Genomic DNA, 15,598 nt, shown 5'->3' with positions numbered 1-15,598 from the left:
ATTAGACATTCCTTTAAATCTGCCCCCACCTGTTTTAGCAACGATAATTTGTTCACCATCTCCTTCTGCCCCGGCGATGGTAACTGCTGCCGGTTATTATGCAGACCCTTTTCCTTCTTCCCCGGTCTCCCGACTTCCCTACTCCTGTACCCAGGTGCAGTAAACACTTTGATAGGTGCAGTAAATGTTTCGACATAATCATTATCTAATTCATCTCTAATCTCAAAATGTCTATACACATGTTCTCTTACTTCTTCATCCCTCTCCCTACAGCGTGCCAATGCATTCAGATCTAAGAATTGCCGCGGTGGTAATTTCCCAATTAGCTGTTTCCATCTCTCCACCAAATATTCACCCATGCATTCCAACACTACCTGTTTTTCGTTGCTTCTACGAAAGTCATATATCGAAGCCAATGTTGCCGTCCCATCATTCCCGTCTATACACATCTCTGCCTGTTGCTGCAATTCCACCTTCCTCTCCTTGCTGATTGCGCTGCGGGTTACCCTTGTGCACTGCCGTTGGTCAGTCCCACCTCTTGCCCCCGCGGTTTCAACTTCAATCCCGGGAGGAACGGACGGTATCGAGTCTGTGTCTAAGGCGGGAGGTGCGGATGGGACAATGGGAACAGCGAATGTCTGTTGTGGGCCTGGTTGGGTAGTAGGAAGTGTTACGTGTGCGGTCTGTGGCTGTGGGAGGGCTTGAGCTACCGGAGGGGGAGCTTGAGCTACGGGTGGGTTCTGGGCAATAGTTACTAACGTATCTGGTCTTTCTTCTGATCTTGGGCCTTGTTTTGTATGAGGCAATATATTTTCTATCAATTCATCGGTCATGTGTAATTCTCGTTGTGGGTATATCTTTTCTATATTCAACTGGTCACGCCTGCCTGCCCTTCTTAGACTCTCAGTCCACTACTCCTCTTCTTTTTCTTCCGCTACCTCACCTTTTGATTTAAGCCTGCGCGCGTGCTTTGCTCTGCTTTTAAATCGGAGCATTGCTTCCTTTCTCCAGTCTTTAATAGTTTCAAATGCCGCAGGGCGCGCTTTATTTCTTATCAACACCCCTTCCAAGTTATCTATCCTCGCCATCTCAAAACTACCATTAATCGGCCACTGGTGGTCTTGTTGCTTTCTGGTTTGCCTATGCCAAGTCTCACAGAATATTATCGCACCCAATCCATTCTTCACATACATCTCATACGCAGGCGTTCCCCCAGGTGGTACAATTTGGCCATCTTCCAAAGATTGTCTACCACAGCGGAAAAAACCTGCTAAGGTGGACAAACCCCAGGCATGTTTCAACCTTCCCCTTGGTTAATCAACCTTACCTAGGGCATTTGAATTTGCAAAGTCAACTCTCAACCAATATCAGGATGCTATGAATCGGGGAATGACTCACCTGATAAATGAAGTCGTCTGTATACTGAAGCACCAAAGGACGTTGTGTCTGCGTTTCTTGGCTTCCGCCTCGTTTCGGGACCCTCGCCTCCTTGTTCTCTAGCCAGGCACATCGATCAGATGTGTGCAGATCTGCAAAGGAGTCTCTCATCACTTTTACAGGCGCCCCGAACACCTCTTGATCCCGGCTCGATTGTCCCATCCTCGCCGTTCTCTGCCTTTCTCAATTGCAACGTTTACGCGAAGGAACAAGTGGGGGAGGACCCTATTCGGGCGCCATCTTGAAAGGGGCCCCTAGGGGACCCTGACGTCTATGGAAACAAGGCGAGTCACCACACACGATAGAGACGCCAAACACGAGGTTGTATTCCCAAAGCTAGGGTTTTATTGCAAAGCAAAAGTCTCAGTTGGCCAACTCGGTCTCGATGCCCCGCAACGTGTATCTCTAGACCTCGTGGGATGCAAGAGAGCGAATTACGTACATCAGTTACATATATACAAAATGCATATCAAACAATCAGCTATGTCATGGTTAACACCCCCCTTCATTGGGTTTCTTTGAACTTGGTGTGACGATGGGCATATCCGGCCACTATAACACCTTCAAACATCTATTCTAGTAACAATTTGCAATTTGTGAGTGCGTAGGCATCTTTTGGTTATTGAATAGAACATGGCGCTTCTGTTCTTGGAAGCGAGCTACATGTAGAGGGGGTTACATTCCGGACCATGCTATCTATCAGGTGCTATTCGCGTCCTGGGAGCCGACATGCTCTTAGCGGGCTCAGCAAAGGGGGGCCGTTAGAAAAGCATAATTCAAGCCTTTAGCAGTATTATTCTAACATATTCTACCATATAACGAGACTGGCTGGCAGCTGTGAAATGATTAAATGCCCTGCGGCTCTGCTTCAAGGCTACATTAAGGAGGGAGCCGGGCATTCTTCCTGGCGCTGCCTACGTTTGTGTTTCAGCGAAACTCTTGTTATCCTCTCGGCCCTGTGGCCTTGTCCTTTTCATATACAGACAGCATTGTTCCTCAGTCGAGCAGTGTAAGCGAAAAATATACTGCGAAGCAATAGGAACAGAAAGCAATGAGCAATGGTTAAAAAACAAAATGGCGATTCTTGGTACATCAAAATGGCTGTTCATTAGAACACTCTAAAACCTATATTGTGTCATATCGTGCATGAGACGTTGGCCCACGGCCACCGAAATACGTTTGCGGTCTCGAATTCGATTTTTAGACTGACAGCACAGACCCTTACAGAGAGCCCAACCTCAGGGGAGGGGTGAAAGGCATACATAAACCTGGGCTCTCTGGCTGACAGTGTATGAGTTTAGCGATGGTTGTGACGGTCAGTAGGTGAACGTTGGTGATATTGAAAAGGTGGCAAGAGTTTGCAGAAAAGATTGGAAAGTTTAGGAGGAGGAGGTGGCAGAAGGAGAGAAGGAGGAGGAGGGCGAACATCTCAAGGAGGTTGGTGAAAGGCAGGAGGCATGGAGGAGTGGGCATGTCTGGAGAAGGTTAGTGAACAGCAGGAAGAGGTTTCAGAAGCTTAGTTGAAGGTGGTAGAGAACCACACGCAGGAGATTTGAGAAGAACAGCTGAAGCAACTACCTAGACAGCACAGCAAGGTTCAAGGAAGCCACATGGGCCTAAGGTAGGGGGAGGAGAAACACCTGGATATGAAAGGGTCTGACCCATTAGGGGAAGGAGAAACATTGAGGAGGGACATGCTCAGGATAGAGAGCATATGATAGAGGAAAGGGACAAGGCCCTACTCAATCAAATACAGATGGTGGTTGAAGAACTGCCCATGGGGTCCTTCTGCGCCTTGGCTAGAAGTTCCCTCTATGGCAGCAGCTGCTGGAAGAAACCCCACAACATTTACAAGAGTAGTCCAAGGGAAATAATTACCACAGAGAAGAATGGCACTGGAAATCCTTAGGCCCGAAACTGAGGGAGGAGATCAAAGAAACGGAAGGAGGATGTGGGAAACCATAAAATGCAATGCCAGGAGAGTTGAGGGACACAATGGAGCACAGTATTGGAAAGCCTCAGGATAGAGACTGATACACCACTGTAAATTGGTCTGGGTCTGTTTGGGAACGGGTGGAAGGGTTGGTTGTGAATAAAATGTGTCTGTCAAAAGTATCCTGAGGTACTGGTGCACAGTGCATCGCATTCAGCTTTATGACAGCTTCTATAAAAGTAATGGTAACAGGTAATCAAAGTGCAGCTAAGGCAGTCCTCCAATTTTCTAATAGTACAGAGGTCAAATTAGAGTTGTACCTTTTAGTTTCTACTGTTATGTTTGCGAGTCAGACCATTACAGAAATGTGTTTGCTCAACTATTGCAATATCACGTAATGTGGAGGCGCCAAAACCTTGCTTCATTTGAAACAAGTATGGCAGAAAATGGCCTTAAACACTTCAAACTTCAAATAGTGCTCTTGCCCTTCTCTTGCATCCTGTATTTTTACATTGCATGTTCATCCCTGCTTGCCCCATCAATATAGGTATATTTTATTCTTTTTCAGAGGTAACATTCAGCCTATTTAATTCTTATATTTTACTTTAAACACAAGGTCCATGGTTTTATTTTTAACTGTAGTGATGGCACTCCACCTATCCTTCATCTATTACTTTTCTAATGGGATGCCATTTGATGAGAACTACATGAAAAGCCTACTGTTCACCAGTTAAGAACATAGATGAACTGGTAGTCAGTTTGGTTCTCTCCAAAATTACTTAAAAGCTCTTCTGACAGCCAGCCTGTACAACATATCTTCATCTTGGCAGTAAGAACTGATTAAGGGAGATATCCAAGAGGGTGCCATTAGACTATAGGATGAATGTGCATGATGTACCACAATGCTTTGTTTAAAAACACTGAACAAATTCAACTGTACATGCAAGAAAACACATGGCCAATAGCTGTCCCCTGTTCTAAGGCCTAAGAGTTGCATGTCAGCTATTTCCAAATGCTTGCTTACAAGATTCCAAGGACCCCATAGACGAGATTCCAGTCCCCATATCGGTACTCTAAAGCACACATTTGAATCATAGCCATAAGAGCGCTGCACAAAGTAAGTAAAGTTACATTACATTTGAAAAATGTAACACCACAAACAAACATAAAAGAGAACAGGAAAATAATAACAAAAGAGAAATAAGAAAGGTTAATTCAGCTACTGGACAATACAGGTGCAATCTAAATTATGATAAAAACTAGTGCGCAAGAATGCGCTTCTGATATGTTCTCAAAGCAGTAGATTTAAAGTTACATGAAGAAATGGAATTCCATTTGTTTGGAGCTCTAGCAGTGATGGTCTTAGGGGAAATGTCTCACACATGAACAATGACTGATGCAGCAAAGGTTTACTTTCAGTGGAATATGAGCCTCCCAGAATAGTGAGTCTGCATGAACGGCTGACGCGGCGTAGAGCACAGGGACCCGATCCATCGAGCCGAGGCCAGGCGTGCCCCGAGGGTCTGGGGAGCATTGGTGGGACCCTGAGGGGTAGCCGGAGAGCTGAGCGAGGCATGTCCGCCCGAGACCGGGCTGATGAGAGGTTCGTGCCCAGAGACGCCGGCCGGCCCTGCGGCCCGGCGCCCCTGAGTCCCGCACAAAGACTGGCCCTGAGCAATCCGTCTGGTGGCAGAAGCGCCACATTCCGATCGCTGCGAGCACCACCTGCTGCGACGTGAGGGACCCTGGAAGAGGCGGCAAGGCGGCGACCTGAATGAGACTGACCCCAGCGCGAAGGAGAGAAGCACACGGACCTGATGCGGTGGACCAGGACAGAGGGAGGCCTGCGAGGTGAGGCAAAACAAGAGCCCGGAGCCTGCACGCGGGAGCGCCCAGCAGAACACAAAGAGGACATAAGGTGAGGAGCCAGCGGGAGGGGGGACCCAGCCGGGTTAGCCGTGTCCATTTCAACCAGGAGGCGAGCAGCCCCCCTACCATGGAGACACAGAGGCCGGGGCCTCGGGTGGAGCAAGGCCTGGAACTGTGCGCAATAGGCACAAACGGCACACTGTGCGCCACCGCCAAGGGTACAGACGGGTGGCGCTGAACCTAACATTGCACAGGACGGCCTCACAAAAATTACTGCTAGCCCCACTGGGCCTTCACACGGCGGGCCTGATTGATGCTGGGCTGCCTTTGGCAGCAGCAAAGAACCCCCACGGTGTAATGTCCACAAAAGGAGCAAGAGGCAAACAGAAACAGACTACATGGAGACCTATACGGCTGGAGGATCAACAAGACCAGACATCAGCACCACGGGCTCCACGACAACGCGGCCCGAGCCTCCAGAAATGACAGCAGAACCAGGTAACTCGCAGATCCTGAAGGCCATAAAAACGCTCCAAACGACAATGGAAAATAAAATAGATGCAGTGGCAATTGACCTGAACCTATTGTGACAAGACGTCCGCACTTTTGCGGGTAGAACCGAAGTGCTCGAAACCCAGGTTCGAGAAAACACTGAGACCAAAACACAGCTTCTGAAGGATGTCGACGAACTGGCGCAGAAGGTGAAAAACCTGAAAGATGGGGCTGAGGAGGCCGAACGGCGGGCGCGCCGATATAACATTAGAATTTTAGGCCTGCCAGAGGGCATTGAAGGAAACGACCCCACAAACTAGGAATCGATCCCTCACCAAACGGCCGCCCCCGAGCACCCCACCCAGGCTAATAATTGCAAAGATGCTCAACTACAGAGACAGGGAGACAATCCTAGCCTTCTCGAGATCAGGCGGCTGCATACAAAGAAACTCAGCGATGATAGCCATATATCCTGACTTCACTTTCCAAGTCCAAATGAAAAGAGCCCAATTCATTTTCACCAAAGCAAGATTGAAAAATGCAGGCTTGTGCTACATCCTTCTATATCCAGCAAGACTGAAAGTACTGCATAACAACAAAGCGCACCTGTTCGATATGCCAGCGGAAGCCAGATGGTGGATTGACGGGGAGCAGATCCCTGACCTTGAAGCGAAAGACCGCAAACCACGGCAATCCACAACCTAAGAGACCATCATAAGTCAGCAATTGGGCAAGGCACACACGAAAAAAGCAAAACTCACATCCTAATGCAGCAAGACAGATCCTAATAGGAGCCATACTGAAGACGGACTGCTCCTAACGTGATGCAGCCAAAGCGGACTTCTTCTGCCCCCAGAAGTAGTTTGGGTATATTGAACCCGCCCGTAGGGCACCAAGAGACCTCTAAGAGGTCAAATGGAGCGGAAACGGGGTAGTCAGAACGGTAGAAACCTCGCTGGACAGGTTCTGTTACAGGGGAGTTTAAAGTTTTGGGGGGGAGGGAACCCGGGAGTTGGCACTTTAGTTGGGGAATTATATACAGAAAAACCAAGACCAACCAGAGCATCGAAAGCCGCCGGAACCGAAAGAGGATCTGTTGAACTTTTGCCCACACAAAATCCATGGCTGACAAAATCAGAATCATGACATGGAATGTCAGAGGAATGAATAGCTACGTCAAGCAACGCCGAATCCACACATTCATAAAACGAAGCAAGGTCGGTATCGCCCTCCTGGAGGAGACCCATCTGGATGCACAAAAGCTGGCAGCACTAGCCAAAATCTGGAGAGGGACACTGATAGGCTCTGCATACTCCACATTCGCAAGATGGGGGGGAGATCACAATTGCACCCTAGACCCCCCGTAAAGACAGATCAGATACAAAACACACCCGCCCTTCCCCGCCAGCCAAAATATTGATGGCACTAACACAGCAATTCGCGCTTAGAGACTTATGGAGGGAGCAGCAGCCCGAGAAACGAGAGTATTTCTTCTATTCACCCCCACGTGCTGTACACACTAGATTAGACTATATATTCGCAAGCGAAGAGCAACAGGCCTCGTTTGGGGACACACACTACCTGACCAGAGTGTTGTCAGACCACTCTCCACTATCAACCACTTGGATGGTGCTCGCCCTCAGAGCCCTCCGCGCCCACGTGGAGACTTAGAGGCGAAGCCCTGATGGACGAGGCCTTCCGCGAACTGATCAGGAAGAGCACACTGGACTTCTGGCAAATAAATGAAAATAGCGTGCAAAGCATTAGCACAGCATGTGAGGCGTACAAAGTGGTTATGAGGGGGGAAATGATTGCAGCTTTAGGCGGAGCTCAGAAGTCCATAGTGACCTCACTAGCACGTACTGAGGAAGAGCTGATGGAATTAGAAGCCAAGGCCTCCTCGGACCCAGATCACATACAAAACGTGGTAGAGCTTAGACAAGCCTGCTTAGTGCACTGGGAAAAACTAGGGCAACTCAGCTATACAAAACACATTGAAAGGAGTCACGCCCTCGATGACAAACCAGGGAAGCTTCTAGCCTGGCTCTACAAACGGGAAGCCCCCAGAAAGCCCATCTGCCAGGTCCGCAGACCAGACGGCACAGTAGTATGCGATAAACTTGGCGTACACTGGGTTCTATCAGGCCCTCTATACCAATCCCCCGGTCGCCCACAGATACCGAAATAGAGGATGTCTTGGACATCATCAGGCTACCCAAACTAGACGCGCAAATGGCAGAGGCCCTGGATGAGCCCATCACCCCAGATGAGGTTACGGCCACCATCAGATCCCTGCCGTCTGGAAAGGCTCCTGGAACTGACGGGCTACCGGTGGAGTTTTATAAAACATATGAGGATGCACTGGCACCTCTCCTAGCCCAAGTGTTTAACGAAGCATACGAAACGGGCACCCTTCCAGACACCATGAGAGAAGCCGTAATTATCCCACTACTAAAAGCTGGCAAGGATGGAGAAGAGAGCTCCTCATACAGGCCCCTATCTATGCTAAACGCAGACAACAAGATCCTGACAGCGCTGCTGGCGAGGAGGCTGCAGAAAGCGGTCCCGCTACTGATCCACCACGATCAGACGGGCTATTTTACCGTGCCGAACCATTACAGAGAACCTACGCAAATTACACTACGTCATATACAGTACCAAGGGCAGGCCTGAGAAATGCGCAGTCGCGTCCTTTGATGCCACTAAGGCATTCGATTCAATCCGGTGGAACTGGCTGCACGCCACCATGACCAAAATGGGAATAGGGCGGCCTTCTTAAAGTGGACCAAACTCATATATACTGACCCCACGGCCAGGGTACGCACAAACAATACTTACTCGGACAAATGGCACCTCTACAGGGGCACGCGACAGGGATGTCCCCTTTCCCCCATGTTGTACATCATAGCCATTGAACCTGTAGCAGCATACCTACGGCAGGAGTACTCGGATGGGGGCATAGTGATAGATGAGTGACCCATCTGGTCTCTATGTATGCAGACGACACGCTCCTATACCTAAACAATCCAGAACACATATTGCTGTACATACTGGAGACTTTAGACGGGTTCCATAGATACATGGGGATACAAATTAATCACGATAAGTCGTGCCTCTTTCCCCTAGCAGCTCTAAGCGAGGCCAGAGAAGAAAGTCTCCCAACCATGACCTTTAAGTGGGAGACCACCTCCTTCAAATATCTGGATATTACCATCCACCGAAACCCTAAGACCGAACACACCTTGAACACAGTGAGAGCTAAAGATAGTCTAGAAAAATCAATGGACTTCTGGGGTGGACTCCCACTCTCAGTGGCAGGAAGAGCTGGGCTCCTTAAAATGGTGGCGTTGCCACGACTCCTACACTTCTTCACCAACGTCCCATTCTACATCCCCCCACAGTTCTTCAAAGACTCAAACAAACTCTGCAGAAGATTCCTATGGCAAAGAGGGAGGCATAGAGTTTATCTAGAATTATTACAGAGACCCTACGACAAGTGAGGCCTGAAAATCCCCAACTTCAAACTATATTACTTAGCAGGCCAACTGAAACACGTAATACAATGGATGGCAGATGAAACCACAACGGACACCTGACTCCTACAACCGGCTATCCCAACATGCCACTCAGGGACTTATTCTGGACCCCAGCAAGCGCGACACAACACAACCCATACTTAATGAAACTAGGGATCCAGATCTGGAAACGAGCTTGCAAGACCATAAAGACAAACAACCCATGTTCCCCTCAGATCCCGATAGCTGCTATTATGACGAACAGACCCGGGGGCCTGAAAGAGATAAGAAACACATGGGAACTCTGCAGAGTCGCCATCCTGGGTGACCTGGTGGACGACCAGGGCATCTTAACATTCGCAGAGTTACATGAGACCTCGGGAGTACCAATAGGGCAGTTCCTACTCCACAGAGCATGGTAAGAAGGCTCATGGACCGCTGGCCAGAGGCTGAGAACCTTGAAACAGGGCACAAAGCCATTGAAAATATGCTGAACGCCGCCGAGGGAGGACACGAAACCTCGAGGCTCTACGAAACATTGTTAGACAGCACAACTAAGCTAAACCTCAATTGCAAAGAGAAATGGGAACAGGAGCTAGGCCTGCAATTCGAGGATAAGGAATGGGAATCCATAACACACTATCACAAAAAAGTATCCAGACACACCCGACTGCAACTTATGCAGTTCTATATCATTAACAGAGCATCCCTCAAATCTGAGGTAATCTCTTAAGGGTGCGAGAACCATAGAATGCCCAGAACGCAAACAAACAAACCCCACGTGGGGATAATGCACATGTTTTGGGGATGCCAGACAATACAATCCTTTTGGTCACAAATCGCTGCAAGGGTGGCTGAGGAAGACTTCACCTTGGATGTACAGTCACCAAAGGCGCGCGTCCTGGGCAGATATAAAAAAAGCAGGAAAAACAAACCTCTGAACAGGCTCATGGACCTGATGTACATTATAGTGAAGAGACGCATCGTTATGGGGTGGAAAAGCCCCAAAATCCCTAGCGCAACACAGTGGTGGGAGGACCTCCGAAAGTGGACTACGGCAGAAACTGGGGCATGGGAGAATGCGCTACGAGAACAGAAACTGGACACTAGTGAAGACCTGCACCAAAGGGTGGCGCTCACGGTGTCATTATTTCATCCAAGAGAGGAAGCTTCTTCCGCTGACGACATAGGCAGCCCATGAAGGACATCCAGCGAAGGCTGAACTGAAGACGGAAAAATTGTGGTCTTCGGAGAGTTGGGAGGGAGGGGGGACATTCAAGATATCTCAAAAGGCGCACTGATGATAATAATTGTTGTATTGTTAAAAACCCAATATTTTTTTTTTTTTAAAAAGACATGCTTTGCTAGAGCTATCTCTGGCAGCAAAGAGGTTGGACAGGGTTTACACCCTAGTACGGAATATCAACTGAGAAACTGGAGATCATTCAATATTTTGTGAGGGCCAGGGTGGGAGCTTTCTAATCCATCTACCTCCACATTCTTCACTACATCCAATCGGACAACAATCCCAGACTTGGCCTTTAATCACTATCTCCCCTCCCCCAAGTTTCCCATACGTGGGCTTGAAAGGAAACCTGCTTATCATTGCGTAGCAATACATATTCAAGATAAAAAGGAGCAATGTTCTTGCCAGATTCAGATGGCTTGGCAGTGGTCGTTTTCGCTCAGGAGCTGAAAGGCAAAATCCAGAATAATTGCAGCCATTGCAATTTTATGGCATCCAGAGCTGTGATTTGCTCTAACTAAGCATGCACACATATAAATAAAGAGTAGTTATAGACAGATTAATATAAAAGCCCCAGTCACGTTACGTGACCAAGGGCAATGACTTAGTAGTTCGATGTCTTAGCCAGGACTTGAATCTTATTCTACTTCAATCACTTGCAACTGCCTGCATGGTAATGTCCCAGAAGGTCAAGACCTATATTTGTTCATTTGACCTCTCGTTTCCAGATTATGGAAATATTCTTTAAATAGACTTAAAAGATGTTCCTATGCTTGATGCTTCCTAAATACTGATGTCTTGCCATGACATGGTTCTCCGGCTACTCCTTTGCCCTGCTACTATACCGACATCTGATGTCTGGAAAAGGACAAATTGCCAGATGATCTGTACTACCATGTACCTACCACAAACAGGGCAAAACAACCCACACACATTTTTTGAAAAATACAGACACAGCTCCTGAAAGATAACTAAGTGCAATGAGACCAGCAACAGAGACAGAAAGCAGATATAACTGTCCCAGGTTCCATCACCCACTGATGATAGGAACTGGTGGTGTGTCGCCTGTCTACGAAAGGACAGAACAGAATGACCCCTCAAAGCTTTACTGGAGGTCTGCAATTGGTACTACGCGTCACTTTCTACAGTAAAGCCTAAACTACTCAGTTTATTTTTTAGGGTATTTATAAACAAAACCTTCAAATGAACAAAGACAATAAACATTCAAGCAAAACACTTAAAAACGTGTCACTATATCAGACATGTCCATTCTATTCCTTCTGGATCAATTGACATTTCGGCTAAAAGGTGCTGAATTTGTATTTTTTAAGCACTACCACTACAAAGACGAAGTACGATCTTTGGGCACATGCTCTCTAAGATCAAGAATTCGCTGAATTCCAGAATTCTTGACAGTTTGGTTTGTTTGGCTAGCCAGGTGGGCCCATCACCAGCCCCTTTCTCGTGGTTTATCTGGGATCATACACGGCTTGACCCTTTCTGTTTTTACTTTCATCCACAGTAGCACAGGAATTCATACTTTTTAGAAGCAAAGAGATGGGCCACCATAACTAGCATGTAGTCTCTGGATCAGCATCATTGTCCCAAGTGCAGTCTGATCAAAGGGTTGTTCCCTTTTGCTTTTCAGTGTCTCCTCACGCTGACTATCAAAACTATGAAGCGTGATTTTGAAAGTACAATACGCAATTTGACCCAAGTCACAGTTGCCATCCAGAAACCATCACTGGGAAAATCACTTCTAGTTCCGTCACATGAGCAAAGCATTATGGGTATGCAAATTAGCCCAAATGCAAGCCTTTAGCTCCTAGAAAGAGGTCTTTGTCTTGCAGGCAGTGGTTCAACACAAGCCAGACAGCTGCTTACCGGTTTCAGTTTCATTTTGAAAGATTAACAATGCAGTAAAGACTTCAACAATGGAATCCTTTGTGGACTCACTCCACAAACTCCATTTAGACCCAAGAGAAAGGAATTAAATGTGCCCCTCTTCATGTGTTGTGCTAGAACATGGTGGCAATGTAGTCAGTATATGCCTGAACACCTAGAATTTAGCTACTGATGACTGGTCTCAAGTGAATAAGAAAAGGCACATCAGAGTTCATAGATAGTCTGATTATACCGTTTGCTGGTTGCACTCAGAGGAGGTGGTGATGAAAGATGTTCACAGATATGGGCACTGTAAAGGAAGAAAACTAAACAAGTTGAAATCCTGAGACTACCATGGGAGCATTCAGAAGAATATCAGGTCTAGACGAATGCCCTCAAGATCCTTTTGTTTATCCTATTGAAATGACAGCTGGATTTGGAGTATTCTCAGCCTGGTATTGGGAGCAAAAAGGAAAGTATGTTGAGCAAGGTTAGAAGGGAAAGTACATTTATCTGATCATGTAATCCCCTACCCAAGTAAAGAAAGTGTGTGCCTACTCTTGCATTCAGGACCACTTTTACAAATCCCATGTAAGAGTGTTGTACAATAGATTTTGGCTAAGTGAAAATAAATCCAAGGTTGTGGAAGGTGTTCAAGATAGTATTGAGAGGTCAGCGTTAGGTGTTTAGCATTGATCAGATTCTCATTTACAGTAGGTCATGGTAGAGAAGAATCCCAGACTGCAATGCCTTTATTATAAATCTTTGGGGAAGCTTTTAGACGAGCAATACGGGTATTTAAATATTAGTTCTGTCCCCAATCAACAAACCTCAGGAGCTTTCTATGTTCCTTTAAAACGGGACTTGTGAAGTTAGGGTTTATATTCACTGAGCATATGTCATTATCAAGAGCACAAACTACTGGCTGGTGGTGTCTTGATGTGTATAGACTAGGTTTCATTCGGCCCTATTTTCTACTATGTTTCAGTAAGTATGTCAGTTTCGAACTTACAAATCTCGATTAAAAAGGCTAGAACAAATTTCATGTGATAGTTCAACTGCTTTCAATTGGAGTGGAACCTTCTTGCTTACAGAAATGTTCACATGAATATCAAACCCAAAATGTACTAAACGGTTTTGCAACAACCCCAAGCGCAAAAAATATGTTTACTCAACACCATATAACGAGGCCATCATCACTCCATAGAAGTAAAAAAGTTGTAAAATCATGCACCTGGATTCTTAATTTTACTGCAATCTCATATCATTAAAAAAATATATGATATTGTTACAATATTACATACCAATTTATCGAACCTCCATCAATCTTTTTCTGAATCAGATTTTTCCAGTATTGATGTGTAGTGCTGATAATCGCTTGAGCAAATTTCTAGGGAGGAGAGTAGAAGAATGATGAAATAGCTGGTTCAATCCACGAAACATGTAAATATATAGAAAAAAGTCACAAATGTGCAAATGTTGACAAATAGCATTTCTTTCCTCAGCCTATCAAATTCAAAAGATTTCGAATACGTGATATTTTGGCACAATTATGCCAAAGCTGAAGTTGTAAAGTCATCCTAAGTGGTTTGTGCTATATTTGTAAGCTATTACTAATAACAGACTCTCCAAATGGAATGCCGTACACTCAAAATGGCAATAAGGCAGGTTACAAATGTTTTTCCAAATCATATACCATATAATAAAAGGGCAGATGTAAGTTTGTCCAAAGCCGTCATACGCCTGCTTCGCCTGTTGCCACCGCTAGAGAGAGGTGTTGCCTTACGCATACAATAATAAGACTTCAGGTTTATCTTCCAGGTAAACAAAATGTGTATTTCAACAATGATAGCATACAATTAGCTACAGAAAAGGCCCAAAAGAGGGATACCACTTTAACAGCATACTTCAAGTTGCATACCCAAGCCAGGAAATATATTACTTAACAGTGGTACAATTAAATAAAATGTTTTAAAAACATTGTTTTTAAAGAAATATACTTCAAATAAATATATAGGTTTTGGCAGTTAATGAAGTTACAATGTACTTATGCATTATATAATTATTCAATGTAATATTTCTTTGTATGTATTATTATATCAATGTTCTTCATGTACGCTTTAAACTTTCTTTTACTTCAATTTATTTTACGATCTACTTCCCTGTTTTTATATTTGTAATCCATTATTTTGAGATAAAAACATGTTTCCATTAAGATAAATGACATTTAAATATACCACATAATATAAAATGTCTTCCTTTATGCACTTTAGCTAGTGTACACTAGTGGCTTTTACACTAGTAATAATAGTTGTATAATAATTCCTTGTGGGTGATTCTCATTTAGGACAGTGAGACTAGCTCAGCCCAGTGCTGTGGAGAAGACAAAGCTAAATGTGTTTCTTGCCTGGTACAAAACATGGTGATATCTTCCAAGTAGGAAGGCCGCAAATATGTATTTTTTATGATATAGGAAAATGGCAATCTTGTATCCCTGGAACCTTTGTTACTCACTAGCAAGTGTACATACAGGGACTTTCACACCTGCATTGGCAAAAAGGTGTAATAAAGGACTGGTTAAAGTGAAGAGGTGCAGATTGCAGACAACAGAACAATGATATCTTTGGAGTGAAAACTACAGTATTTGGCTGGATGTCAAGGAATCAACAACGAGTCCTTAATCTCAAACAACTCAAACAATGCTTTGTTACAGCTGATGTAATCATTGCATTCATGTTCTTATTGCCTGTACCAGCTATATGGAATGTCTCTGCAGCGCTGCATCTAGATGTACACAACATGACTTTGGTACACATGCACATACATACCAGATAGGGATTTGTCAATGATTATGCTCAAACACACAACTGTGTTTGAAGACAGACATGGAGCTTTTGACGTTGCATTTTGAAGTTGATGTACATCCACTACCTCGATGGTGCAAACAACATTATAGTGTCACTGTTACCTCCATGAATGTCCTCTATGAAAACTGTTGTTGGCCAAAAGAAGACCATCCATTTCTTGATTGCAGGAGACCCCAAATGTGTGCACTGACAACTGCAGGGAAGAATCTTAGGAGAGGGGAAAGACTCAAACATGCATTGGCTGCCAACGCTGTGTTGAGTGCCCACATATTCCACCACATAAGCCTCATATGAGCCGTGCTCAAATGGCTTCCCCATGAGGCGAGGCCATCGCTAACCTGCCCAGTCAAGCCTA

The 15,598-nt window shown here is 45.6% G+C and overlaps 1 protein-coding gene across 1 annotated transcript in view; it reads right to left on the bottom strand.

Moving 5' to 3' along the window:
• Positions 1-15,598, bottom strand: part of PPA2 (inorganic pyrophosphatase 2) — a 1,510,578-nt gene that overhangs the window by 356,235 nt on the left and 1,138,745 nt on the right. The window contains exon 9 of the mRNA XM_069630955.1: positions 13,681-13,766. Coding sequence (XP_069487056.1) covers positions 13,681-13,766 — 86 coding nt within the window. The remainder of the gene's footprint in view (positions 1-13,680; positions 13,767-15,598) is intronic.

This window comes from Ambystoma mexicanum, chromosome 6q (assembly GCF_040938575.1).
Source record: "Ambystoma mexicanum isolate Mex_15411 chromosome 6q, UKY_AmexF1_1, whole genome shotgun sequence".
Taxonomy (NCBI): domain Eukaryota; kingdom Metazoa; phylum Chordata; class Amphibia; order Caudata; family Ambystomatidae; genus Ambystoma; species Ambystoma mexicanum.
This window is presented reverse-complemented; position numbering and strand designations above follow the sequence as displayed.